The following is a 24715-nucleotide window of genomic DNA, read 5'->3' as shown; positions in this document are numbered from 1 at the left end:
TGAGGGCTAGAAACGTTCACTGAATGGTCCATGAGACACAGCTCAGGTCTGCCTGAGGGCAGGCAGGCACACCTGGACAGGGCCGTGTTCCAAGCCGGTTACCACGTGCTCTTCCGTCTCAGAGAAGCCCTTCATGCCTTTGCCCTTCCCTCTTCTCATATCAAAAATAAGCTTTGCTGGACGCGGGTGGCTCATGAGTATAATCCTAGCTACTCAGGAGGCTGAGATGTGAGGATTGTGGTTCAAAGCCAGCCTGGAGATGCTCATCTCCAATTAATCACAGAAAAAAAATACAGAAGTGAAGCAGGAAAGTCTGTGAGACTCTTTATCTCCAATTAACCATCAGAAAACGAAGTGGTGCCTTTCCTGCCTGGGCTGGCTTCAAACCACCATCCTCAGATCTCAGCCTCCTGAGTCGCTAGGGGGACAGGCGTGAGCCACCAGCACCTGCCCCTCTCTCCTTTTGCCAGTACCTTGTGCTCACTCATGGCCGGCGCTCTTCCACTTGAACCAGGCTTCCAGTCCTGCTTTTTTGGTAGTTATTTTTGGAGATTGGGGCTGGCTTTGTGCCACAGCCCTCTGGATCTCCGGCTCCTTGGTAGCTAGGATTGCAGGCGTGGTCCCCGGGCACCTGGCTCAGGGCTGGTCCTTGGGGGCTCCTGGGTGCAACCCGAACTCACGGCTGCCATCTTCTTCCAGTCAAACTTTGCCATGGGCCGGCTGCCCTCCACCTACCGGAAGTGCTATATGCTGGACTTTGGGCTGGCCCGGCAGTACACCAACACCACGGGGGACGTGAGACCCGTGAGTACCCCCTCCCCCCAGCCCTGGGTCTGCCCCCAGCTGTTAGAACAGCACAGGGCCCCCTAGCACCCTCCGGAGGCCTTTCGCCCACTTCCCACTGGCTGCCGAAACGGGCTCGGCCTGGTCTTCAACATCAGCCTGTGCTCCTGGACGTTGACTTTCCTGTCCACTCCGGGTGGACAGCAGGGTCAGGATGCAGGTGTGAGCCCGGGAGCTGGGGTCAGGGCGGAAGCAGGCAGACAGGCGGGCGGGGGTCAGAGGACACAAGCGAGCCTCCTACTGTGGTCTCTGCTCCCACAGCCTCGGAATGTGGCCGGGTTTCGAGGGACTGTGCGCTACGCCTCGGTCAATGCCCACAAGAACCGGGTGAGTGGCCAAGGCCTGAGAGATGGGGCAGAAAGGCAAGGTCGTGAGTGGAGAGGGATGCTGGGGAAAGGGAGGGGGACTCCTGTCCAGGTGGTGGGGGAAGAGCGGGGTGCAGTCTGCCCCTGAAGAAGCGCTGGACTGAAGGAGGCTCTGTTACTGCTTCCTCTCTGTTCACCACACAGCGGTGGGACCACAAAGCACCGACGTGTGTGTGTGTGTGTGTGTGTGTGTGTGTGTTTGTGTTGGTATTAGCATGGGGGCTTGAATTCAGGGTTTCAAGCCCTCACTTTCTTTGTTTTTATTTTTGTGTTCATGATTGCTATTCTACCACTTGAGTCTGTTTTTTTTTTCCGTTTGTTTATTTCGTTTTGTTTGTTTGGCTAACTGGAGATCAGAGTCACAGATTTCTCTTCCTGGGCTGGCTTTGAACCATGATCTTCCGATGTCAGCCTCCTGAGTAGCTAGGATCATCGGCGTGAGCCATCAGTGCCCAGCTCAGACCAGAGTTTTGACTGAGAATCTGAGTGGTGTCTGAGGGTCGGCGGATGGCGCTGTGGCCTCGGGATCTGTGCCCCTGGGGAAAGGGGAGCTGTATGTTCTCAGGGAAGAACTGAGGTGACCCCTTCCCTCCCCAGGAGATGGGCCGCCACGATGACCTGTGGTCCCTCTTCTACATGCTGGTGGAGTTTGCAGTGGGCCAGCTGCCCTGGAGGAAGATCAAAGACAAGGTGAGGTCCCCACTGCTGGGGGCGGGGGGGGGGCGGGAGGTGAGGGGGGGCGGGGGCAGTGAGGCAGTGGGGCAGCTTCATCCCCATGCCCTCTGGCTTCCAGGAGCAAGTGGGGATGATCAAGGAGAAGTACGAGCACCGGATGCTGCTGAAACACATGCCCTCAGAGTTCCACCTCTTCCTGGACCACATCGCCGGTCTGGATTACTTCACCAAGCCCGATTACCAGGTGGGCACTGGCCGCTCACTCACAGAATCTTTATTTATTTTTGCTTTTTTTGTTTTTTGCCAGTCCTGGGGCATGAACTCGAGCCCTGAGCACTGTCCCTGGCTTCTTTTGGCTCCAGGCTAGCACTCTGCCACTTGAGCCACAGCGCCACTTCTGGCTTTTTCTAGATATGTGGTGCTGTGGAACCGAACCCAGGGCTTTATGTACACGAGGCAAGCTCTCTACCACTAGGCCACATCCCCAGCCCGTCTCACAGAATATATAGTAATTTTTTTTCTCCTTGCAGTTACTGGGGTTTGAATTCAGGGCCTCAACTTGTGAGGGAGGTGCTCTGTCATTTGAGCCATGCCCCTAACTCTTATTCTGCTTTAGTCTCCCCCTCCCCCCCAGAGTCTCCCTTTTCCCCCTAGAGTCAGCCTTGGACCTACAATCTTCCAACCTGTGGCTATGGCCCCCTGCAATAGCTGGGACTGCAGACACTACACCATGCTCAGCTTCGTGGTTGGGATCGGGGCTCACTGACTATCTGCTCAGCCTTGAGCCACAGCCCTTCCCATCTTTACCTCTGAGCAGCTGAGGCGACAGGCAGGAGCCGCCATAGTCACCCTAGAGTCATTGTGTCCTTTCTCTGCGCGACGGAGTGCCAGGTTTGCGCGCACCAGCCTCAGCACAAGCCACCACTAGGATGGCTGTGACATGACCAGTTGATAGGAATTTTCCAGCCCCACTATGACTGTGTGGATCCAGGTTCAAGCTGGTCACGCTCTGGTGTCCAAAGCCCGGATGACTGAGACCTCTGCGCGGTGCAGGACTCTGTGCACCTGACTCCACTTCCAGTCGCGTCACCATCTCCACCCATTGTGGGACCCACTGACCTGACCGGGGAGTGGGGGGGGGGGGGTGGCGCATGTGTGATCTAGACACAATGCCGCACATCAGGGGAGACACAGACCACGTCAGACACACAGCAGGCCCATGGGCGAGTCCTGCCGGCAGAGAGCAAGCTGAGAGAGTGATCAGGGCATCTCAGAGATTCTGTAGCTGCCAGCTACCTCCTGACCCCTGACCCCAGAGCCCCAGGGGCCTGCACAGGGGGGCCTGGCCATCCTGGCTCAGCCTCGTGGGCCACCCCACCCCCCACAGCCGTGAGCACTGGCCCACGGTGGTCCCGGGTTGTGGGCTTGGGAGGAGACTGTGCGAGCAGGGCACACGAGGACAGCCAGCAGTCACGGGCCATGCAGAAAGCCCAGCAGCCCAGGGCCCGGGGGGTGCAAATGGCAGAGGATCTGAGGGATGACCCTCAGATCCCAGAGGACCAGGGGGCAATTGATGAGGCTTAATCCAAGATGGCAATTTGCATGCTGATTTGCATACCTTGTGCATGTTTTTATTTCAAATCAATGTGCCCTTCTCCTCCCCCTCTAGACCCCTCCCTGCCCTGGACTGTTCCTCTCCACCCCCCCTCCCGCCCTCTGAGCGACTCCCCCTTGCACCTGGCTTGCCCCGGGGTCACCTTTCTGTCCTCCCACCCCCCCCACCCCTGCAGTTGATCATGTCAGTGTTTGAGAACAGCATGAAGGAGCGGGGCATTGCCGAGAATGAGGCCTTTGACTGGGAGAAGGCGGGCACCGACGCCCTCCTGTCCACCAGCACCTCCACCCCACCCCAGCAGAACACCCGGCAGACGGCAGCCATGTTTGGGTGAGTCTGAGCAGGGCCCATGGAGCCGGGGAGGGGGGGGGTGGTGGGAATGGAGCAGTGACCCCAGCCTGGAGCTGTCACACCCCGCCCCCCAGGCCCCTCTCCTCCTGCCTGCACACACTTGGCTGTCCCTCCTGCTTTTGATAGTTGGCAGAGGAATTCTGGAACTTGGGGAGATCCTGTCACAGTGCACACTGGGCCTCCTCCGCAGGATCCACCATAATGGATCTCCTGGAGGGCCAGGAACCCTAAGAGAAACGGAAGAGCCCCCCGGTTTCCGTTATAAGGCTTCCCTTATTTTAAGAAAAGGGAAGGTGGGTCCTGGCAGCCCACACCTGTCATCCTAGCTACGCAGGAGGCTGAGATCTGAGGATCAAGGTTCAAAGCCAGCCTGCACAAAAAAACGTCTGTGAGACTTACCTACAATTAGCCAGCAAAAGAGCTGGAAGTGGCGCTGTGGCTCACGTGGTAGAGTGCCAGCCTTGAGACAAAAGCTCAGGGACAGCACTCAGGCCCGGGTTCAAGCCCTAGGACTGGCACAAGACTTCCCAAGTGGTTCTTTTCTGACCTATCTGCGGGTTAAAGGAAGCCAGGCACTGACAGCGGGTGAGCACTGAGCAGGACCTTGAAAGCCTCCAGGATCCCCGAGTGAACGGGAGCATGGCCGCATCTCTTCGCAGTCCCCGCCAGCTCCAGGGTGGGCTGGCCTCGACGGCCTTGCGGGCGGGGGCCTCCTGTGCCACCCCAGGGGAGGCCTCCGGGCCCGGGCTGGCCAGGGGGAGCTCTGGGAGGCGAGCACCCCTGCAGGGTTCATCCGGGCCCCCCCCACCCCTCCAGAGTGGTCAATGTGACGCCCGTGCCCGGGGACCTGCTCCGAGAGAACACTGAGGACGTGCTCCAGGGCGAGCACCTGAGTGACCAGGAGAACGCGCCCCCAATCCTGTCGGGGAGGCCCACGGAGGGGCTGGGCTCTGGGCCCCACCTCGTCCCCCATCCTGGGGGTCCCGAGGCTGAGGTCTGGGAGGAGACCGATGTCAACCGCAACAAACTCCGGATCAACATCGGCAAAGTAACCGCGGCCCGGGAAAGGGCGTGGGTGGCCTTTCCCCATCGGGGTCCCCATCCCTGCCCCCCTCCCCCCACCTGTCCTGTCCCCTCTACCACCCTGCCTTCACCCCAACTCCACAGCACCCCTCTGTGCCCATCACCCCAGAAAGCCCTACTCATCAGCCCCCCTCCTTTCCTGCAGACCCCCTGTGTGGAGGAGGAACAGAACCGAGGTGTGGGCATCCCCAGCTCCCCAGTGCGAGCTCCCCCGGATTCCCCAACCACCCCAGTGCGTTCTCTGCGCTACCGCAGAGTCAACAGCCCCGAGTCGGACCGGCTTTCCACGGCGGCAGATGGCCGGGCCGAGCTGCCCGAGAGGAGGTGGGTCTGTAGGCGGGGCCCCCGCAGCTCCCCACTGCGGGAGACAGGGAGGAGGACAGCCTGGGAGAGGGGGCCTGCGGGGCTTCCAGGGAAGGGCGGGGCTTCAGGGAAGGGCGGGGCTGCGCGGCCAGGCCACGCCCCCAGCCCGGGGGGGGGGCGGGGAGTTGATGGGTGGGTGTGTTTCCAGAATTTTTTTTTTTAATTTGTTTTGTTTTTGTTGCCAGTCCTGGGCCTTGGACTCAGGGCCTGAGCACTGTCCCTGGTTTCTTTTTGCTCAAGGCTAGCACTCTACCACTAGAGCCACAGCGCCACTTCCGGCTTTTTTCTATATATGTGGTGCTGAGGAATTGAACCCAGGGCTTCATGTATACGAGGCAAGCACTCTTCCACTAGGCCATATCCCCAGCCCCTCCAGAATACGAGGCAAGCACTCTTCCACTAGGCCATATCCCCAGCCCCTCCAGAATTCTTTTCCTGGAGACTGGAGACAGACACCTGAAGAGCGTGAGGCCTGTCTTGGGGAGACAGGAGTTCTGGCTGAAGGGCATGGGGGACAGGTTGGGGAGAGGACAGGCCACACAGAAGGACCTGAAGTCGGAGAGGGAGGGGCCCCGTGGGAACCTGGCTGGTGACAGGACAGGTTGAAGATTGTGGGGCCTAAGTAGGCTTTTGGGAGGGAGGGAGGGAGGGAGGGAGGGAGGAAGGTGGGGTTGGTCTTGGGGGCCAGGGCAGACAAGCTATGGGGGATGCAGTGTGCTTAAGCCATGGAAATTGGAATGGGAGCAGTTTGAGAAAAGTGGGTGAGTCGGTGGTGGGGGCCTGGCCTGGAAAGTGGGGAAACCGAGGCTTCATCAGATGAGGCGAGGTCTGAGAGCCAGACTAAGGACTGCACCCTTGGTTCTTGGGTCTGGAGCATGTGTGCAGCTGGGGGTGACGCAAGCAGTCCTCGCGGGGTGGGGGAGACCAGCCAGGCAACCCTGGAGGATGGCTGTCAGGAGCCGGAAAGCCATCTGTAAGCTCAGGAGGGCAGCCCCAGCAGGTGTGTGTGCCAGAGGGCCCAGAATGCGTGCTGAGGGCTTTAGGAGATTACGTCTTCTGGGGTGGCCTGGAGGAGGGAGGATGATTTATTTTCTACAGGTTTACAGTCCTGGAATGAGGTAAGCATTCAGAACATTCATTGAGTGTATGGATAGAGGGATGGATGGATGGTTGGGTGGATGGGTGGATGGGTGGGTGGGTGGATGGATGGATGGTGGATGGGTGGATGGATGGATGGGTGGATGGGTGGATGGATGGATGAATGGATGGATGGATGGGTGGATGGGTGGGTGGATGGATGGGTGGATGGGTGGATGGGTGGGTGGATAGGTGGATGGGTGGATGGGTGGATGGGTGGATGGATGGATGGGTGGATGGGTGGATGGATGGATGAATGGATGGGTGGATGGGTGGATGGGTGGATCGATGAGTGGATGGGTGGGTGGATGGATGGGTGGGTGGATGGGTGGATGGATGGGTGGGTGGATGGATGGTTGGGTGGATGGGTGGATGGATGGGTGGATGGATGGGTGGGTAGATGGGTGGATGGATGAGTGGATGGGTGGGTGGATGGATGGGTGGATGGGTGGATGGATAGATGAATGGATGATGGATGGATGGGTGGATGGGTGGATGGGTGGATGGATGGCTGCATGGATGGACTAGGGCATGCATTTTTTCTAAGCAATGACGTTGAAAGGTGACACTGCAGGAGACCCTGAGGCCTGGCTCAGGGTGGAAGGGGTGCTGTGGTCAGAAGCTCAGACGCCATACTCCGCTCTGTCCCCTCTGGGAATCCGTAGGGCTCCATAGAGGCGGGGCACTGAGTCCCACGTGGGTGGCTTTGCAGGTCGCGGATGGATCTTCCCGGCTCCCCCTCACGCCAGGCCTGCTCCTCACAGCCCGCCCAGATGCTGTCGGTGGACACGGGCCACGTGGACCGGCAGGCCAGCGGCCGGATGGACGTGTCCGCCTCTGTGGAGCAGGAGGCCCTTAGCAACGCCTTCCGCTCGGTGCCGCTGGCGGAGGAGGAGGACTTCGACAGCAAGGAGTGGGTCATCATCGACAAGGAGACGGAGCTCAAGGACTTCCCCCCGGGGGCCGAGCCCAGCACGTCAGGCACCACGGACGAGGAGCCCGAGGAGCTGCGGCCGCTGCCCGAGGAGGGCGAGGAGCGGCGGCGGCCGGGGGCAGAGCCCAGCGTGCGGCCCCGAGGCCGAGGCATGCAGACGCTGGCCGAGGAGGACCTGCGGCTGGGGGCCCAGCCCCTGCCACCCCCGCTGAGCCAGGCCGACGGCCGCTCGGACGCGTCACAGCCCCCCACGCCTGGCAGCCCTTCCCACTCACCCCTGCACTCGGGACCTCGCCCTCGGCGGAGAGAGTCGGACCCCACGGGCCCTCAGAGACAGGTAAGACGGGGCCCCCGGGCCCAGGGGTCCCGAGTCCTGCGCGGGCTGCGTTGGAGGCAGACAGAGTGCAAGGGTGGAGACCATCCTTGGGGGGCCGGGGGGCTTTCTACATTCTGAGTTGAATCTTGCGTTGTGAGCAGGGCAGCCAGGTGACAAAGCGTGACAAAAACCTCCGGGCCCAGGGCACAGCGTGTGCAAAAGCCCAGAGGCGGGACAGGGCGCCAGGTCTGTCCCTGGGACCATTCTGGGGGACAGGCTTGCTTCTTTGAAACAGGAACCTGCCATGATGGCTTTGGCACTTGCGAACGAGCCCTTAGGCTGCTGTGTACGAGAAGGACTGAAGGGGAACGGGAAGGCGGTCGTGTGGGGAGACCTGGCCGGGGGCAGGGGCTGCGGGCGCTAGGCCAGGGGAGCATAGCCAAGAGAAGCTGGGGAGCGGGCTGGCACGGATGGCAGATGGGGGAAGGGTGTCTCAGCTGTGTCTCAGGGTTCTGGGCCTGCGTGACATCACCACCCAGCCAGTGACGTCGTCACTGAGTGGCTCGGAGGGGAATGGGGCTTTGGAGGTGGGCATGGGAGGCCCCAAGGCCTGTGTTCCTCCATGTGGAAGCCACTGAGGCACAGGAGAGACTTCTTGGACTGTGAGCAGGAGACCCGAGGGTGAGGGAGAACGGCGGGAAATGCCATGAGAGGAAAGGGAGGCCTTAACGGTGACGGACAGGAGGAGTCCCATGGGAGAGGCCTGAAATCCGGGAAGAGAGGCCTTCTGGGTAATACAGGGGCAGAGTGCTTGGGGAAGAGCCCTGAGGAGCGGAGGGGGCGGTGGGAAGGGCGTGCCCCGGCAGCAGGACTCTCGGGCACAGAGAAGGGCACGTGGGGACCTGAATCTGGCTCTGGTGGCTCCTTCTTCCTTTTGAGACAAGGTCTTACTATAGCCCAGGCTGACCGCAGACTCGTGGTCCTCCTGCCTCCCCCGTAGCTAGAATCACAGGTGTGCTCACCGTACATGGTTTACTGGCCCTTTTCCTTTTTTTGTGCTGGTCCTGGGCTTGAACTCCAGGCCTACGCACTGTCCCTTAGCGTTATCACTCAAGACTAGCCTTCCACCTCTTGAGCCACAGCTCCGCTTCTGGTTTTTTGCTGGTTGAATGAAGATAAGACTCTCACAGACTTTCCTGCCTGGGCTGGCTTTGAGCCATGAACCTAAGATCTCAGCCTCCTGGGTAGCTAGGATGACAGGTGTGAGCACTGCTTAATGGCACTTCCTTCTATGAGAGGACTGAGGAGCAGGACTGCAAGGCCAGGGGTGTGTCAGATGGTGTCTGAATCGCAGATGCTGAGCTGAAGGTCTGAAGTCCCTCTCGGTAGTCGTGACGGTGTGCTGCCCTCAAGGCCGGGTGGGGGACGGCCTCTGGCCTAGCCAGTCTTCCGTGTACGGGGCAGAGGCTGAGCCCTGACCTGGGAAGTGGGCGCTAACTCTTGTACTTCGTGCCACATGGAGCCTCCTGTGGTCCCTCGGGGGGTGGGGCTGAAAGGAGCTCAGCCTGTGTCCCCCCACCCCACCCCCCCGCGACCGGGTGTGTGCCCAGAACAGAGCTGGGGGTCACTAGTGCCCCTTGCTTCAATTGGGAGGCTGGCCGGAGGCCGCATGCCCGTCGTGGGAAGGGCGGCTCTGAGCAGGAGCCCACTGCCCATCCTCTGGAGAAGTCCTTTCTAGAGGAGACCCTCTGAGCCAGGATCTTAGGGTACACACTCTGACCTTGCCCTGAACATTGGAAACGGGGGGGTCCAGGCAGTGGGCCCCGTGTGTCTCCACTCAGGACGGTCTTAGCAGGCTGGCATTGGAGCTTGCTTCTGGCAGGACGTGGTGGGGCGGCTGGGTGACCCGTCATGGTCCCGCTCACGGCTGACACGGGGACAGCAGAGGGCGCCAGGTGTGCTGGGTCCCCGCTCCGTCTCACCCAGTCCCCGCGAGCCAGAAGCAGAGGCATCGCGCCCCGCAGGCCACGCGGTCCAGAGCACCCCCCAGTGCCAGCGGACGTCAGGGCCCAGGGTCTGGACCCGGTTCTGCTGCTCCCGCCCGGGCCACGTGGCCGGTCACTGTCCCCTTCCGAGTCCCAGGGAGCAGGTGCCTCTGAGGTTGTCCTGTGTCTCTGATTTCTACTGTCCTGGGGGCCTCACCCAGGGAATTGTGGCCAAGAGGGAAAGGAGCGGCTTGGGGAGCGGACACGGGCCTGCATGCATGCCACGGGCAGGGAAATGAGCCGTGTGTGTCTGTGAGGTGATGTGTTTGTGGGACTCAGTTTCCCCCATAGTGTGTTGGTGCCTTCTGAAGGTGTATGTGCATTTCTGTGTCGGCTGAGCCTTGGTGTGTGGGTGCATCAGCGTGTGTGCGTGTGTGTGTGTGTGTACGTGAGTGCACACCGTGCGTGAGTGTATGTGGGTGGGTCTGCAAGTGTGTTGTGCGGAGGGCAGCGCTGATTCCACTGGCCGGAGTACTGGACGTGGTGTGTGTTCCTCACTCTCAACGCGAACAATGGAGATTCAGAAACGCTACGTCTCTAGCTCGTGGTGCTCAGCTGGTACCTGGCAGAGCCGGGGCGTGAGTCAGGCAGCCGGGCCCGGGGTCTGGACTCGGGGCCTCTCAGGCTGAGGCCTGGGAGTTGAGCAAGCAGAGGAGCAAACACGGGTCAGAGAAGCAGATAGAAGTACATAGGGTCAGAGAGCACCTGCAGAGAGAGAGACAGGGATAGCCAGAGAGACAGAGAGAGAAAGTTACAGAGAGGCAGAGACAGAAAAAGATGACCAGAGAGATCATGAAGAGAGACAGAGTCACTGAGAGACCGACAGATGCACGCACCTGTGCCCGCCAGCGGGCGGCCCGTGCTGGCAGGCGTGCTCGCGGGCGCGTCGGTGTGTGTGGTGTGCGTGCGGTGCCTGTGGGTGGGCAGATAGGGCAGGACACAGAGTCAGGCAAGGCCTTTGTTCTCCAAGGGCAGAGTCGGCCCGGGACTTGAACTGGCACATTTTCTCCATCTCCGCTTGGGCTGGCGTGAGGCGAGGCGGGGGCTCTGCGCCTCACTCGCGCCTCGACCTGTCCGTGACTCTCCACCCCGGGGGGGCTCCAAGTCTCTAGGGATACAACTGCCATCTTGCCACCTGTCCTTGGGGAGCCCCTCCAAGACCTGGCGTGGTCTCCGTGTCTGGTGGGTGATGAGGGCAGCTGTGTCCGCAGTCGTGGGTACCTAGAGGACGATGCCAGCCAGGCAGGGGTGCACACCTGGAGTGCATGCGTGCGTGGACACGCTGGGCTCTGCTCCAGGGCGGGGCCAGCCGGGAAGAGGGCGGGGCCAGCCTGTATGTGATGGCTGTGTGTGACTACCAGGCCCTGAGTACACAGACATTGCTGGAAAACGGCCAAAGCATTCCCTGTCACGAGCTGGGCAGGCTGCGGGGGGCTGGGGGCAAAGGACCAGAGGCCTCATTCACATCCTTTGCTCTCAGGGTTCACAGTCCGGCGGAGGGGTGAGAGGTCTCGGAAGGGACAACTGCAATCAGGCCCCGCAGGAGAAGGGGAATGCCTGTCTGATAGGATTGCAGACTTGCAGGAGGCTGCTAGGATTGTGGGGTTGTAGGAAGCTGGGGTGCTTTCAGAGAGGTGACTTTCCAGCTGCACCTTGAGGACAGGGGGGTGGTCCCAGGTGGCCAGCCGACCATCTCCTGATCAGATGCTACACTCATGCACCCACGCGTGCTGAGAGCGGGGACTTGGGGTACCGTCGGCACCTCGTCCCTGGGCCTCCCCCATCCTCACTGCAGACAGGATTAGCCTGGGAGGATTCTAGACTTGGCCCAAAAGAAGCAGGCAGAGGATTCTGTTGGAATGTTCTCCCCACTCTGCAGGAGGCTCATGCCAAGTCCCCCGTGTTCCCATTCCGTGCGTCGCGGGAGCTGAGTGTGATCACTGGCACATCACAGCTAGTCCCAGGAAGAGCTCGGGGTGGGAAGGGGTCCCGCGCGCCCAGGGTGGTTACCTGTGGGCCAGGCCCGCCCCACCAGCCAGGCTGCCTCCGAGGGCAGGGATGGGCACGTGCAAGCTGCCGATTGCCCCTCCCGTGGGACCCGCCCGTAGGTCCTCATTCTGAGGAGTGACAGACACAAGACACAGCACCACCCTGGCCAGGCGGGCCGGGACTCCTGTCCCACACCTGGCCAAGTGGAAGCCGCTCTGGTCCCATGTTAAAGAGGAAGCCCAGGCCTGTCATCTTAGCTAGTCACAAGGCTGAGATCTGAGCACTGAAGTTCGAAGCCAGCCCGGGAGGGAAAGGCCATGAGACTTTTATCTCCACTGCACTACAAACAAGTGGGAAGTGGAGGCGAGGCTGTAAGAGAACGCTGCTCCCAGATGTGGCCAACAGCACGGAGCCTGGCCGGGGCGGGGCCGCGTCCCTCCGCCAGCTCCACGCGGAACAGGGGCGACGGGGAGGCTCAGCCGGGGCCGGGCCCAGGCCGGGAGGGCACCCCGGAGGCGGCGGCCCCGCTGCAGGGCGAGCCGGGGCCGGGCCCAGGCCGGGAGGGCTCCCCGGAGGCGGCGGCCCCGCTGCAGGGCGAGCCGGGGCCGGGCCCAGGCCGGGAGGGCTCCCCGGAGGCGGCGGCGGTCTCGGGGCGGCCTGGCTGCGCGCGGCGGCGGCGGGGCCCGGAGGAGCCGCCGGGGCCCCGGGGCCGGCTCGGAGGCGGCGCGGCGCGGCGCGGGGGGCTGTGAGCGGCGGGGGCCCCGAGACGAGCTGTCCAGTCTGTGCCTGACGCCTCTCTTCCCTCCACTCTCTTGGTCTCTTTCAGTTGGAGGAGGACAGACTCTCGGGGCACTCCCTCCCGCGGTACAGCCCCCTGCGACGACTGGCGTCCTCCGTGTTCTCCTCCTCCACGCTGGAGACCGAGCATTACCCGCACCCCGGCGGCGGCGGCTCCTCCGGGTCCCTCATTCAGCGCAGCCGCTCGGCCGAGAGCAGCCCCGTGCGCGCGCCGCACCGGCGCCACGCGCCCCTGGCCGCCGGCAACCACAGACTCGTGCCCTCGGTGCTCCGCATCTCGCGGTCCCAGCTGCAGCAGGTGTGGGCCCGGTTCACCCACAAGACCTAGGCCGGGCCCCCCCGGGGGCCGGCGGGGGGGCCGGCGGAGACGGGGCCCTTCCCGGGGACGCAATAACCACGGCACCGACCCGCCGCCCTCCCGCCCCTCGCAGTACCCCCCAGCGGCGGCCCCCCTCCCTCCGGGCGGTGGCCCCGCCCCCGAGGCTCGGCCCCGCCCCCGAGGCTCGGCCCCGCCCCCTGGTGCCGGGCGGGCGGGCGGGCCGGGCGCCGGGCCGGGACCCCAGTGGACGTGGAGTCGGTGTCGGGGAGGGGAGGGGAGGCGGAGGTGTGCCGCCGCGCTGGCACCGGGTGGTGGTGGATCTAGGGTCTCTGGGCGCGGCTGGGTCTGAACCCCCGCCCCAGGCTGGTGGGGGGAGCCGCGCCCTGCCAGCGGGCCTGTGTCTTGGCGCCCATCCGTCTGGTGGCCAGCCAGCCTCGCCTGGGTAGGTGGGGTGGGACGACGTCTCTGTGCTCTGTAGCGGGGAGTGGGCCGCCCCCAGTGCCCCGGCGAGTCTTCCCTATGCCATGGGCACAGAGCTTCGAGTCCTTCCCTCCCACGTCCAACCCCAAAGGACCAGGGCTCAGTCCACTGCGCACGGGTGCACACACACGTACACACGTACACACACATACACATACACGCACTCCCTGAACTCCCCGGTCTGACTCGGCTCAGGCGCCGGGGATCGATGGGAGGGGTTCCGGATCTGCCACTGAAGGCAAGCTAGACCCCAGCAGCGAGGGATCCAGACTAAACGCACGTGTGAATGGGGACTCCACCCCCCCCCCGCCCAGGGGGGGCGTGAGCTTGGGGCAGCACAGCATCTCAGGACAAGTTTAGACAGGAGCAGCTCGCCTCTGCACCCCCGGGGGTCCCTGGTCCCTGGGTGGTGCCCAGGGTGGTGATAAAGTCAGGTGGGAGGAGGTCAAGATGTCTGTCCCCGGCTCTTTCTCTGCCCATTTCTCCACCCCTGGCCAGTTACTGCAGGGATGCCAAATTTCCCTTTCCCGTGCCAGCCAGCACCTCCGTTCCCCCTGGTGGTGTCAGAGGGGGCGTGGGAGGAGAGGAGACCCGGCGTGCAAAATGGTGGGTACTGTGCGACTGTGCTGAGTGTGCATGTGTGTGTGTGCTCAAGTATGTTCACACACAAGTGTTTGTGCGTGTGCCAGGGAGGGACGCTAGGCTGCGCCCCGCATCGTTTGGGAGTGTCCTTTATGTAAGTCTCCAGGTGACTGGTACTCATGAAGGTTGCATAGTGCTGCGGCCTTGTGTGTGTGAGGATGCACACGTGTGTTGCTAGGGAGCCAGAAGGATGTCTGTGCAGTCCTTGGTAGTGTCCTGTGTTCTGCTCTCGCCCAGCGCCTCTCCCCTCCCCTCCCCCCTTTGATGTCAGCTTCCTTCTCTGCTCCCACACACCTGTGGGTTGCTCCTGTGGTGGGGCCTTTGGCCAGCTTGCAGGGGGGGAGGCCGTGGCCAGGTGGCAGGCAGTGCCGTGGCCCAGCTGTCTTGCAGGAGGCCAGCACGGTAACATGGTTTGATGCATCATCTGCACAAGCCACCCCCATAAGCCAGTTACTTTTCCAACCCTCCACCTCCCCACCTTTCCCCACCTTTTCTAATGAGAGCATCTTGGACCAGAGCTGCTTCTCCATCCATCACAGGGGTGTGTGTGTGCGTGTGCGTGTGCGCACGTGTGTTGGTTGGTACTGGGGCTTGAACTCAGGACCTTGGCACTGTCTCTTAGCTTTTTTCCCCTCAAGGCTGGCCCTCCTCTGCCACTTGAGCCACAGCTCCACATACAGCTTTTTGGTAGTTTAGCGGCGATGAGAGTCTCACAGACTTTCCTCCCCGGGCTGGCTTCCAACCTCAATCCTCAGATCTCAGCCTCCTGAGCAGCTAGGATCACAGGCATGAGCCGCCAATGTCCAGCCATCGCAGGTTCGAATCCCTGTGTCCCACTTCCCACCCAAGCTTATGGTTTGGGAGGGGCTGGGAGACCCTCTGGGCAAGAACAGCAAACAAGCACAACACGAGGGCTGGGGTGTACAGAGGCCCCACTCCCCGCTTCTGGCATGGCCCCCCTGTCCTCCGGCCTCGCCCCACCCTCCAGGGGTAGCAGGGGTGCGTGAGGACGTCGTGCTCACCATCCACTCCGTAGCCTAGCCGCCCTGGGGTCCCACAAAACAAAGCACTCTGCGATCTGGCATCCTTTCTGGAGAGTTCCATTAACCACCCGTGAGCAGAACTCCATCTCTGTGACCAGAACCCCCTCGAGGTACTCTAAGACCCCAAAGTGCCTTACGACTTGCCAAAAGCAACGGCACTGGCTTGGGCCTCGTTTTAAAAGCGTTACGACGATGACTGATTCCGGAGCCTTCCCCGTGATTCGGGGGAGCGGGGCGCCCAGAGTCTCCTTTAGAGCATAAAGCAAGGTTCAACACGTTTGTCCTTCCGAGGACATCCTTTTGCATAGTCTCTGGAGTGGAAAGGTGCTTTGTAAGCCATAAAGCTCAGAGTGAGCAAGAAGGGACCTCCGAACGGACTGTCTCTTCAGGGTGGCTTTGACTTTGGGGAACTGCTAAGGTCATCTGAGCCACCAGTGTTGGATGGAGAGCCAGGCAGGGTTTGGGGCTACACGGCCTGGCTCCTAGGTAAGGTAGACTCTTTTTCGCTGTAAGATTTTTCCAGAGCGCAGGCCAGAACGTGTAGAGAAATGGTGCTGTACCTGGGGAAGGCGCCCTCCCCTCCCCAAAGTCAGCTTTGGAAACAGCACTCTGTTGTGCTTTAAAGGTGGTGTTTTGTACTTTGTACCCACACCCTGCACGGAGTGGTGTCCTCCAGTTATTTATTTTCTATTTAATTTAAGTCACTGGCACACAGGGCTTTGTCGTGTCAGGCCAGGATGTGAGCACTTTACAATATTAACTCATTCAAAACCTCAGACTACCCTATAAGGTAGATCCTAGCGTTACTGCACTTAACAGATTAATCAAAGACATGTAGGAAAGCCGCCCATGCTGAATAACAACAGGTCTGGCTCCACGGGCGTCCGTACCCATTTGGTCTGTGTTGTTTTTCTCATGGGCCTTTCTGTGGGCCACCTCCCATGTGATCTAGAAAGAGGGGGCTTGTCTCTGAGCCATTCTTTCCCTCCGAACCTCACATTGCCACGGATCAGCTGAAACGGCTGGACCCCATCCCCCAAGCCCCTCCCCCAGCCCAGCACTGGCCCCAAGCATCTCCTAGCAGCACTAGGGATAAGGTGGGCAGACTTAAGTGAGAATGCAGGTGCTTGAACCCCTGACCTCAGCAGGCTCACAGGGCAGATACTGGCTTCCCCTGAGCGTTGGCCAGGAGACTTTGAATAAGTATCAACTCACACAGAAACCCGGCCGTGTCAGGGAACTGGCCGTCTGTGGACCGTGGTAAATCCAAGAAGTCAGCCCATCACTCCCCACAGCTCAAACGGTGGCCGCCACCGTCTTACTATTTTAATGTGAGATCTCCCCGTTTTTAATGCTTGGCACTAAAAAATTTAGATGGCTGGCGTCTGGTTGGAAGAAACACAAACCCAGAGCAGGATTTTTAAAGGAAAGATGCGTGTGTGAGCCAAACAAAGCCAGTCTCTGGGAGGAGGGGACCCCGAAGCACCCTGTGAGCCTGAGCAGAGCTTAGGGGTGGCATGCTGTGGGGTGTGTGTGTGTGTGTGTGTGTGTGTGTGTGTGTGTGTGGCGCGGGCACACGTGCCCGGGTGTGTGGCAGATTTGTTCATGGCAAGTGGAGTAGGACTGGTTTGGTGTTTTTTCCCTCAGTGGGTTCTATGAAATTCTCAATAACAAAGGCACAGCCTCACAAAGCTTGAGCCACAGCAATAAGCACTCAGCCATCCACAGACACCCTGAGCCCAACCACGTCCCTCTGCAGTTCCAGTCTGGGGGTGCACACACACCCAGCCCTGCCCCGTGGGTGGCACCTCTGAGCCAGGCTGGTCCCAGCCCCGTCCTCTGCCCTGGCAGGCCCCTTTTCCTGGGGAGGGTTGGTGCTGTCTGCGCAGGCAGGGGTGGGTGCGGGAGCTGGCGTCCCTTAGCTCCACTGCGTGGGTCAGGGAGGGGACCCCGTTTCAGGACGGAGTGTGGGCGGGGTGCTTCGGCTGTGGGCACACCGCTCATGGTGTATTCTACTTGCTGCTGTTCTGGGGATGACAGCGTAGATCTCTAAGGAGGGCCTGGACGCCACCCACCCCACTGCACCCCGAATTCCGTTTAGATCTGGGGCCCTCCCAGCCTGAGGGGCAGGACTCCACTGGGCCTCTGAGATGTAAGGAGGGGGGCCCTCCCCATTTCCCAGCCCGGGAGCCCGTGGGGGGGGTGGACTCTTCCGTTCCCCTCCCGCCCGGCTCCGCCGTCTGTCCGTCCGTCCGTCGGTCGCTCCATGGCGCAGGGAGGGGCGCGGCGCGGCTCGCCCGGCCGCCGGCGTCTCGAGCGCGCACTTGGTCCACGAAGTCCCCGTCCAGGCAACTCCAGGTTTCCTAACTGTAATCGACCCCGCCCCGCCCCGCACGACGAATGTAGTCGTCAGTAACCAGCTGCTAGGGCGCCGGGCCGGCCCGGGAGCCCGCGGGGCCCGCCCGGCCCGCGCCGCCCGCCCGCCCGCCTCGGCGCCCACGTTCCTCGGCTTCGCCTCCCCCGGGCTCGCGGCGGGGGGCGGGCCTGGCGGGGCTCGCCCCCCCCACCCCGACCCTCCTCCCCCCCTCCCGCCTCCTGGGCCGGGGCGGGCGCCCCGCACCCCGCCCGGCAGTGGGATGCCAAAGAGCCCAGAGTGGGGGAGCCCCGCGCCCGCCTCCGCCCGCGCCCCCGCCTCACACGAGGGGCCCTGGGGGTCCCCACGCGTCCTGCCCCCCCCTCCGGCTCTCCCCCGCCCCACCCCCGAAAATAAAACTCAGGGACCAACATCCGCTTCCTTTGCACTTGCTCCGTCGACGCCTCGGGGCCTCGGTGGGGAGGGCGGGCCCGGCCCGGGCGGACGGCTGGGGGCCGGGGGGCGGGGCCTGGCCAGGGCCCCCCCTCGAGCCCCCTCCCCTCCGCCCCGCCACCGAGCGAGCTCGGCCCCGGGGCCCCCTGAGCGCCCCTCCTCCCGCCCCGGTCCCCTCCCGGCCGGGCGGCTGGGGGGGGCTCGGCTGGCGCGGGGACCCCCCCCCCCCCGGCTCCCCCCAGCTCCCCCACCGGCCCGCCCTGCGCCCCGCACTGCAATAACTGTATCATACGCTTGCACCGCCCGCCCGCAGCATGCACGGGACCCCGCCGCGCCGGCGGGCGCCGCCTCCTCCCCCTCTCCGGGTGCGTCCTCCTCCGGGGCCGCGGCGGGGCCCCCGGCGGGCAGCCGAGCATGCACGGAGCCCCCGCCCCAGACTGCGAGTACTGTACACAACCAACACTTGAAACCGACGCGCGCGGGCGCCCCGGGCGGGCGGGCGGGCGGGCGGGCGGGACGGCACACGCGCCCCGCACGCGGCCCCGGCACGCGCGCGCGGGGCCCCGCCGACCCGCGGCTGTGCGAGGGATCTTGTGCCTTTTTCAGTCCCTGTATGTTCATGCAGACAATCCGGAGAGCTTCTGTACTACCAAATCCTGATTAAAGACGCCTTCCAGGAACCCGCGCCTCGGCCTGCTTTCTTTCACCCCGCGGCCCCGCGGCAGGCCAGGGGCGGGGGGGGGGGGCAGGGGAGCGGGGGGGGGGGCGGCCAGGGGCTGGGGGGCAGGGGCAGGGGCCGGCCAGCCGCAGAAGGCTGTGGATGGGGAGAGGCGCGTGCCAGGCAGGGAAGAAGAGGGTCAGACCCGCCCAGCTCTCGGTGGGGTGAGGCGCTGGAGATGTAGGGTGGGATGCGAAGCTGATGGGGGACACCGCAGACGCCCCACCGCTCCCCTTTGGGCCTCAGCCGAGGTGTGGTGGTGGTGGTGGTGTCCGAAGGCTGGGTCCCCTCCCCCCCACACCTAGGATACTCCGCACCCCAGTCGGAGTCAGGGGGACCCGGAGGGGTCAAGTGTGTGAGGTCTGTGGAGCCGGAAACCTGCTCCCTGGTCAGAGCCCCCACCCAGCTAGGGGAGGGGGAGGGTTCCTGGCTGTGCTGGGGGGGGGGGGGCAGACTGAGCCGCCTCTGGGAAAGGTGGCTGTGTGGCTGTCTCTAGAGTTTGTCTCGGGGCACTGGAGGTGGTGAGGCAGTTAGTTCCCTGAGGGAAGGAGAGTGGACAAAGCCCTCCTCCAGGCCAACAGGGCCCGGAGGCAGCTGCTCCCCCTCCTGCTTTTGTCCCTGGGCGCCTCCCAGCCCCCTGTCCCCTGCACCTTGGGACTTTGAGCTGATGTGCCGCTGCAGGTCTCTCTCTGGGCTTGGCCAGGGTCCTAGCCTGTCCCCAGTATCAATGGCACAGAGAGCCCAGCATGGTTGGTGGCCAGGGGGAATTGGGATCTGTCCATCCCCTCCTCTCGCTTTTGCTATTGACTAGGATACACATGGGCCGGGGCTGCGCCCTGAAGCCGGGAGCCCAGCCCTCCCCCATCCGGACAGAGTTGGAACCCGTGGAAGGGCTCACTGAGGATTTCATTCTCTCATCTTACCCGGGCCCTCCCCCCCCGCCCCCCCAGGATCCAGCTCTTACCACCTCTGTCTTTGCTACCATGGAGGCCTGAGGAAAGTGTGAGCTTGACCTGCTCTACTGTGTTGGCGCCTGGCACAGCTGCTTCCCTGCCCGCTGGGGTCGAGCGATATCCTGGCTGCCTGCCCCCACTGCCCGGCGCCCACGGGCCTCGAGGGGACAAAGTGCAAAGGTGTCATGAGATATCTGTGACTGGGGACCCAGCCAAGTGGGCCTACTTAGCCACCAGGGGCGGCAGGAAGTGAGCCCAGGCTCTGCCCCTGAGGAGCGTGAAGCCAGACCCGAGGGGGGCCGGGGACTTTGAGAGGCAAGGGCAGCATGCTACCTGGGGCAGCCTGCAGCCAGAACTGTCCCCACTCACACGCCCGGCCCTTCCTCCCAAGTTCCCCGGTGTGGGATCCCGGGCTGGCCTGCTCAAGCCGGGCCGCTGCCCGCACCAATGCCACCTCAGGCCTTGGTGGCCCAGTGGTCCCTTGGTGAGCGTTGATTTCGACTGTCATCCCTCCACTTTCCTGGGTCAGAGCAGGCAAGGGTGGAGGGAGACAGAGAGAGTCCCGGCTGTGGGCACCGCCACCTCTACCTCTGGATGGGAATGGTGCAAAAGGGGTATCCCAAAAGGAATGTCCAAGATGTCGGAAACGGGGCAGGGGACATATGCAAAGTTCTGCAGTGGTGGGGGGGCCTGGGGGGGACCTGGGCATCCTCGCTGGCACAGACTGGGGCTGGGCGGGGGAGGGCATCCAGGCAAGAGAGAAGCGTGTTCAGAGCTGTGTTGGGGGCTGCCTGGCCCTGGCCCTCAGTGCCATCACCGAAAGCTTCAAAGAGCCTCCTACCTCTTACCGTCTACCAGGGACGGCACACTGCACTCTAGCCGGCACTTAGTATGTGAGTGCGTGAATGAAGGAATGGGAGAATGAGAATGAATGGATGGTATGGAAAAGAAGGAAGCGTTTGTCCAGGGCTTCCTTCCAGGGTCTCGGCCTTTCCCGTCTGCATCACTCACCTCCCAGGTGGCAGATTACCGGAAGATGGTGGCGGGAGGGAAGGGGAAGTCCCAGCCTTGGCAGGTGCCAGGCCGCAGACTCCTGCCCCCACCTGGCCTCTGCCAGTGGTGTTTTATACTGAAGCCCCAGCCAGCCGCCTGGCTCCCTTGCTGCTGCTACAGTTTTGGGGTGCAGGCCCTACTCAGGCTGGGGAAGGACACGGCAGCCTCTAGACCAGGAGAAGAGGAGTGGGAAGGAGGAAGCTAACACTGGTTGAGCCGTCTGCAAGCGTATTGCTTCCATGACATACATTAGTTTATTTGTTTGTTGCTGGTACTGGGGCTGGAATTCAAGGCCTCATGCTCTCCTTTAGCTTTTTTGCTCCTGGCTGACACTTTACCACTTGAACCCCACTTCTACCTCTAGCTTTTGGGTGGTTAACTGGAAATAAGGATCTCTTGGATTTGTCAGCCTGGGCTGGCTTCAGACCAGTATCATCCAATCTCTACTTCCTGAGGAGCTGGGATTGCAGGGGTGAGCCTCCAGAGTGTGCCGTGTTAATCTGCAATACAGCTTGGGTATCTCGTTTAACACTTGACCCACAGATTCCTAGCCTGCAACGCAGCGACAGGGATAGGAGAGGTCCAAGAGGACTTCTGGAATGAGTGAGCGAAAGAATGAGCGAGATCCCCTTCAGACGAAATGCACACACAGAGCATAGAAGGGTGCAGGCAAACACGTAGAAGACCGGGATTGGTGGCGTCTGCTTGGTGGCGGGCAGGATCTGTGGAAAGCATCCGTTGCAGGCGGGGGGGGGCATTCCTCATGAGAATAGAGGGGGGAGAGGGATCCTCTGGCAAAGCGGACGATGCATGCTGCACCCTGGGAAGTACTGGTAGCCCCAGAAAGACTGGGACACTGGGTAGGGGACCTGAGGCAGGACCGAGAGCCAGGTGTGGGGGGACGCAGAACTTGTCCTGTACCAAGCCAAGAAAGTGTCACCTGGGGGCTGCGGGGCCAGAGAGAGATGAAAGGACAATCCCCCGGGCAGCTGTGAGGATGGACGGCCGTGGAGGACGGGGAGGAACAGCTCAGTGGCTGGTGGAACCGTCCGGCAGGCTGAGGCAGACGTGGGGAGGAGGGCGGGCGAGCAGGTGTTGGAGGTGTCGGAGCAGCGCGGGCCTCCAGGATGGGGTGGGCGATGCTGTTGGTTCAGGGACACAGAGGCCCAGTGTGTTGTGAAAGGCTAACGGAGTGCCGGGCACTGTCGGTACCGTCGCGAGCGAGGCCGTGCCAGCCCTCCCAGCCCGGGGCATGGTGGGGGCCTAGGGATGCTTGTGGGGGGAAGGAGAGCACAGAGCCAGACAAGGCACCACCGAGGTGGAGGGGGGGGGGGCGCAGTCCCGAAGTGCCTTTCCTGTCCAAAAGGAAAGGGGCAAATGGAGGGTGAGGTCCACACGCTTTCCGCCCTCATTGCATGGTCAGAGGTTGCGCACAGGTTCCCCCGAGGGAAAGTGCATTGAGTTCAAGTCCGCACGCAGGCTGTGGATTGCACGGCGCTGGCTGGCAGGCCACGCCGCGACGGGCCGGGGCATGGCCTCTCTTTGGTGAGACAGGACGGCCCTGTCGGCTCCTGGGCTGCTGCAGAGCAACCGCACCCCGCTCAGCCCCGCTCAGCAAGTGATGCAGACCCCTGGCTCGGGTGTCTTGCCTTTGCTTCTGGTCCTGGGGCTTGAACTGTGTGCCCGGACGTCCCTAAGCTCTGGTCCTCCCCCTGGAGCCATGGCTCCACTTGCAGCTTTCTGGGGTTAATTCGAGCTAAGAGTCTCACAGACTTTTGGAGCTGGGATGCCTTCAGACCTCCCCCCCACGTCTCAGCCCCCGGCATGGCTAGGATGGCAGCGTGAACCGGGGGCCCAGCGGGGGAAGGCTGAGCTTAACGGCAGCCATTTTCTGTCAGTGAAGTCAGGTTGTGGGGTCAGGATGCGCACGGTGAAGAGAGGGGCAAGTTGGGTAGCGAGGGGTCAGGATCAAGGCCCTGGGCCTGGGGGACTCGCTGGGCACTTAACCCCTAAGGTGCCAGACAGCAGTGCAGGCCGGGAGGCGGCTGGAGCGGAGACCTCAGGGTCCCGTCTGTGGGGCTGAGGTCCTGGCTCGCGGTGACCCGAGGGTCTGTGCGCCCCCTCGCAGGTGTTCGCGGCGGCGCCCCCCTCTGAGATGAACGGGCTTCCTCGGGCTCTGCCCCTCAGCCTGCCCTACCAGCACTTCAAGAGAGATCTCTCCGACTACCGCGAGCGGGCGCGGCTGCTCCACAGGGTCCGGAGAGTGGGGTTCTCCCACGTGCTGCTCCCCGGCCCCCAGGCCCCTCCGGCCGCGGCTCCTCCCCAGGCCAATGGAAGGAGGAGGAGGAGGAGGAGGAAGAGGAGGAGGAGGACGAGGAGGAGGAAGAGGAGGAGGAGGAAGAAGAGGAAGAAGAGGAGGACGAGGAGGAGGAGGAAGAGGAGGAGGAAGAGGAGGAGGAGGAAGAGGAGGAGGAGGAGGAAGCCGGGGTTCTGGGGGAGGTGCTGGGGCCGCGCAGCGGCTCGAGCAGCGCGGGGAGCGAGGGGAGCACGGACCGGAGCCAGGAGGGCGCGCCGTCCACGCTGCTGGCCGAGGACCACAGGGAGGGCCGCGGCCGCGCCTCGGCGGCCGACGGGGACCTGGAGCCCGAGGAGGGCTCCAAAACGCTGGTGCTGGTGTCCCCGGGCGACATGAAGAGGTCGCCCGTCACGGCCGAGCTGGCCCCGGACCCCGACCTGGGCACGCTGGCCGCGCTGACCCCGCAGCACGAGCGGCCGCAGCCCGCGGGCAGCCAGCTGGACGTGTCCGAGCCCGGCACGCTCTCCTCCGTGCTCAAGTCCGAGCCGCAGCCGCCCGGGCCGGGGCCGGGGGCCGGGGGGGCGGCGACCGCGGCCTCGTCCCCCTTCACCAAAGTCGAGCGGACCTTCGTCCACATTGCCGAGAAAAGCCACCTGAACGTCATGTCCTCGGGGGGCCCGGCCTCGAGGCCCGAGGGCGGCGCGGACGGGGCGGGCGGGCCGGGCGCCGGCGAGGAGGGGGCCCCGGCGCCCCCGGAGAGGGAGGGCGCGGGCGGCGCGGGGCCGGGGACCCCCCCGCCCCCCGCCGGCCCCGCCCCGCCCGCCCCGGCCCCGCCGCCCGGCCCCGGCGCGCCCCCCGCGGGCCGCGGCCCCCGGCCCCGGAGCCGGATCCCCGTGCTGCTGTCGGAGGACGACACGGGCTCCGAGCCCTCGCGCTCGCTGTCGGCCGCCGAGTGGCGGAGCCGGCGGGCGGCGCGGCCGCAGGACCTGGCGCGGCTGCTGATGGAGAAGCGGCAGGGGCGGCTGCGGCTGCGGCTGGCGTCGGGGGCGTCGGGGGCGTCGGGCGCCTCGTCCTCCTCCAGCGAGGGCCCCCGGCGCGCCTCCGAGACGCTGTCGGGCACGGGCTCCGAGGACGACGCGCCCGCCTCCGAGCCCCCCGCCGCCGCCGCCGCCGCGCCCCGGAAGGCCGGGCCCCCGAGCCGCATCCCCCGCCCCGTCGGCCTCCGCACGCCCTCGCCCGCCCCCGCCCCGCCGCCCCCGGGCCGGCTCCGCGGCGGGGCCCCCGCGCCCGCGCCCGACGCCGCCGTCACCAGCAGGTGAGACGCCCGAGGGGAGCCCGGGGTGGGGGGCGAGGGGGGCCCCGGGGGAGGGGGGGCCGGGCCGGGCAAGGCGGGGACCCCCACGTGGCCTCCGGGACACTGGCCCCGGGCCGCGTCCCGGCGGGGCGGGGCGGGGCGGGCGGGGGCGCCCTCGGGGCTCTGGAAACATCTCCCCCCCCTTTCCTCCTTGCCCTCTGCCCCTCCGCAGGCTCCAGCTGCAGAAGCCCCCGGGCTCCGCCCCGGCCGCCGCCCCGCGCCCCGCCCCGCCGCCCGGCCGAGCCCCCCCGGGCGCCCGGCCCCCGGCGCCCCGCAGCCCCGGCCTCCCCCGCGCGCCCCCGCGCCCCGCGGGCCCCCGAAGCCGGTCCCTGCCCCGCCGGGAGAGCCCCTCCCCCCTCGCACCCAGCCCGGCCCGCGGGGCCCCCGGCCCGGGGCCCCCCGCCGGCCCGAGCCCCGCCTGACGGCACCCCCGCCCCCGCGGGCCCCAAGAAAGGCCCCCGGGGGAAACCCCAGACTCAGCGCACCGCAACCAAAGGCCGGGCCGGGGCCGCGGAGCCCCGGGCGGGGACCAGGTAA

General features: G+C 64.1%; 1 protein-coding gene across 1 annotated transcript in view; it reads left to right on the top strand.

Annotated features, from left to right (window-relative positions):
- Ttbk1 (tau tubulin kinase 1) overlaps positions 1-24715 on the top strand; it is a 36655-nt gene extending 11940 nt beyond the window's left edge. The window contains 12 exon segments of the mRNA XM_048347732.1: positions 700-804; positions 1105-1170; positions 1806-1898; positions 2002-2127; positions 3674-3828; positions 4666-4897; positions 5078-5256; positions 7145-7703; positions 22657-22881; positions 22884-24139; positions 24351-24531; positions 24533-24715. Coding sequence (XP_048203689.1) covers positions 700-804; positions 1105-1170; positions 1806-1898; positions 2002-2127; positions 3674-3828; positions 4666-4897; positions 5078-5256; positions 7145-7703; positions 22657-22881; positions 22884-24139; positions 24351-24531; positions 24533-24715 — 3360 coding nt within the window.

This window comes from Perognathus longimembris, chromosome 6 (genome assembly GCF_023159225.1).
Source record: "Perognathus longimembris pacificus isolate PPM17 chromosome 6, ASM2315922v1, whole genome shotgun sequence".
Lineage (NCBI taxonomy): Eukaryota > Metazoa > Chordata > Mammalia > Rodentia > Heteromyidae > Perognathus > Perognathus longimembris.
Note: the sequence above shows the minus strand (reverse complement) of the source record. Positions and strands in the feature narration are given on the sequence as shown.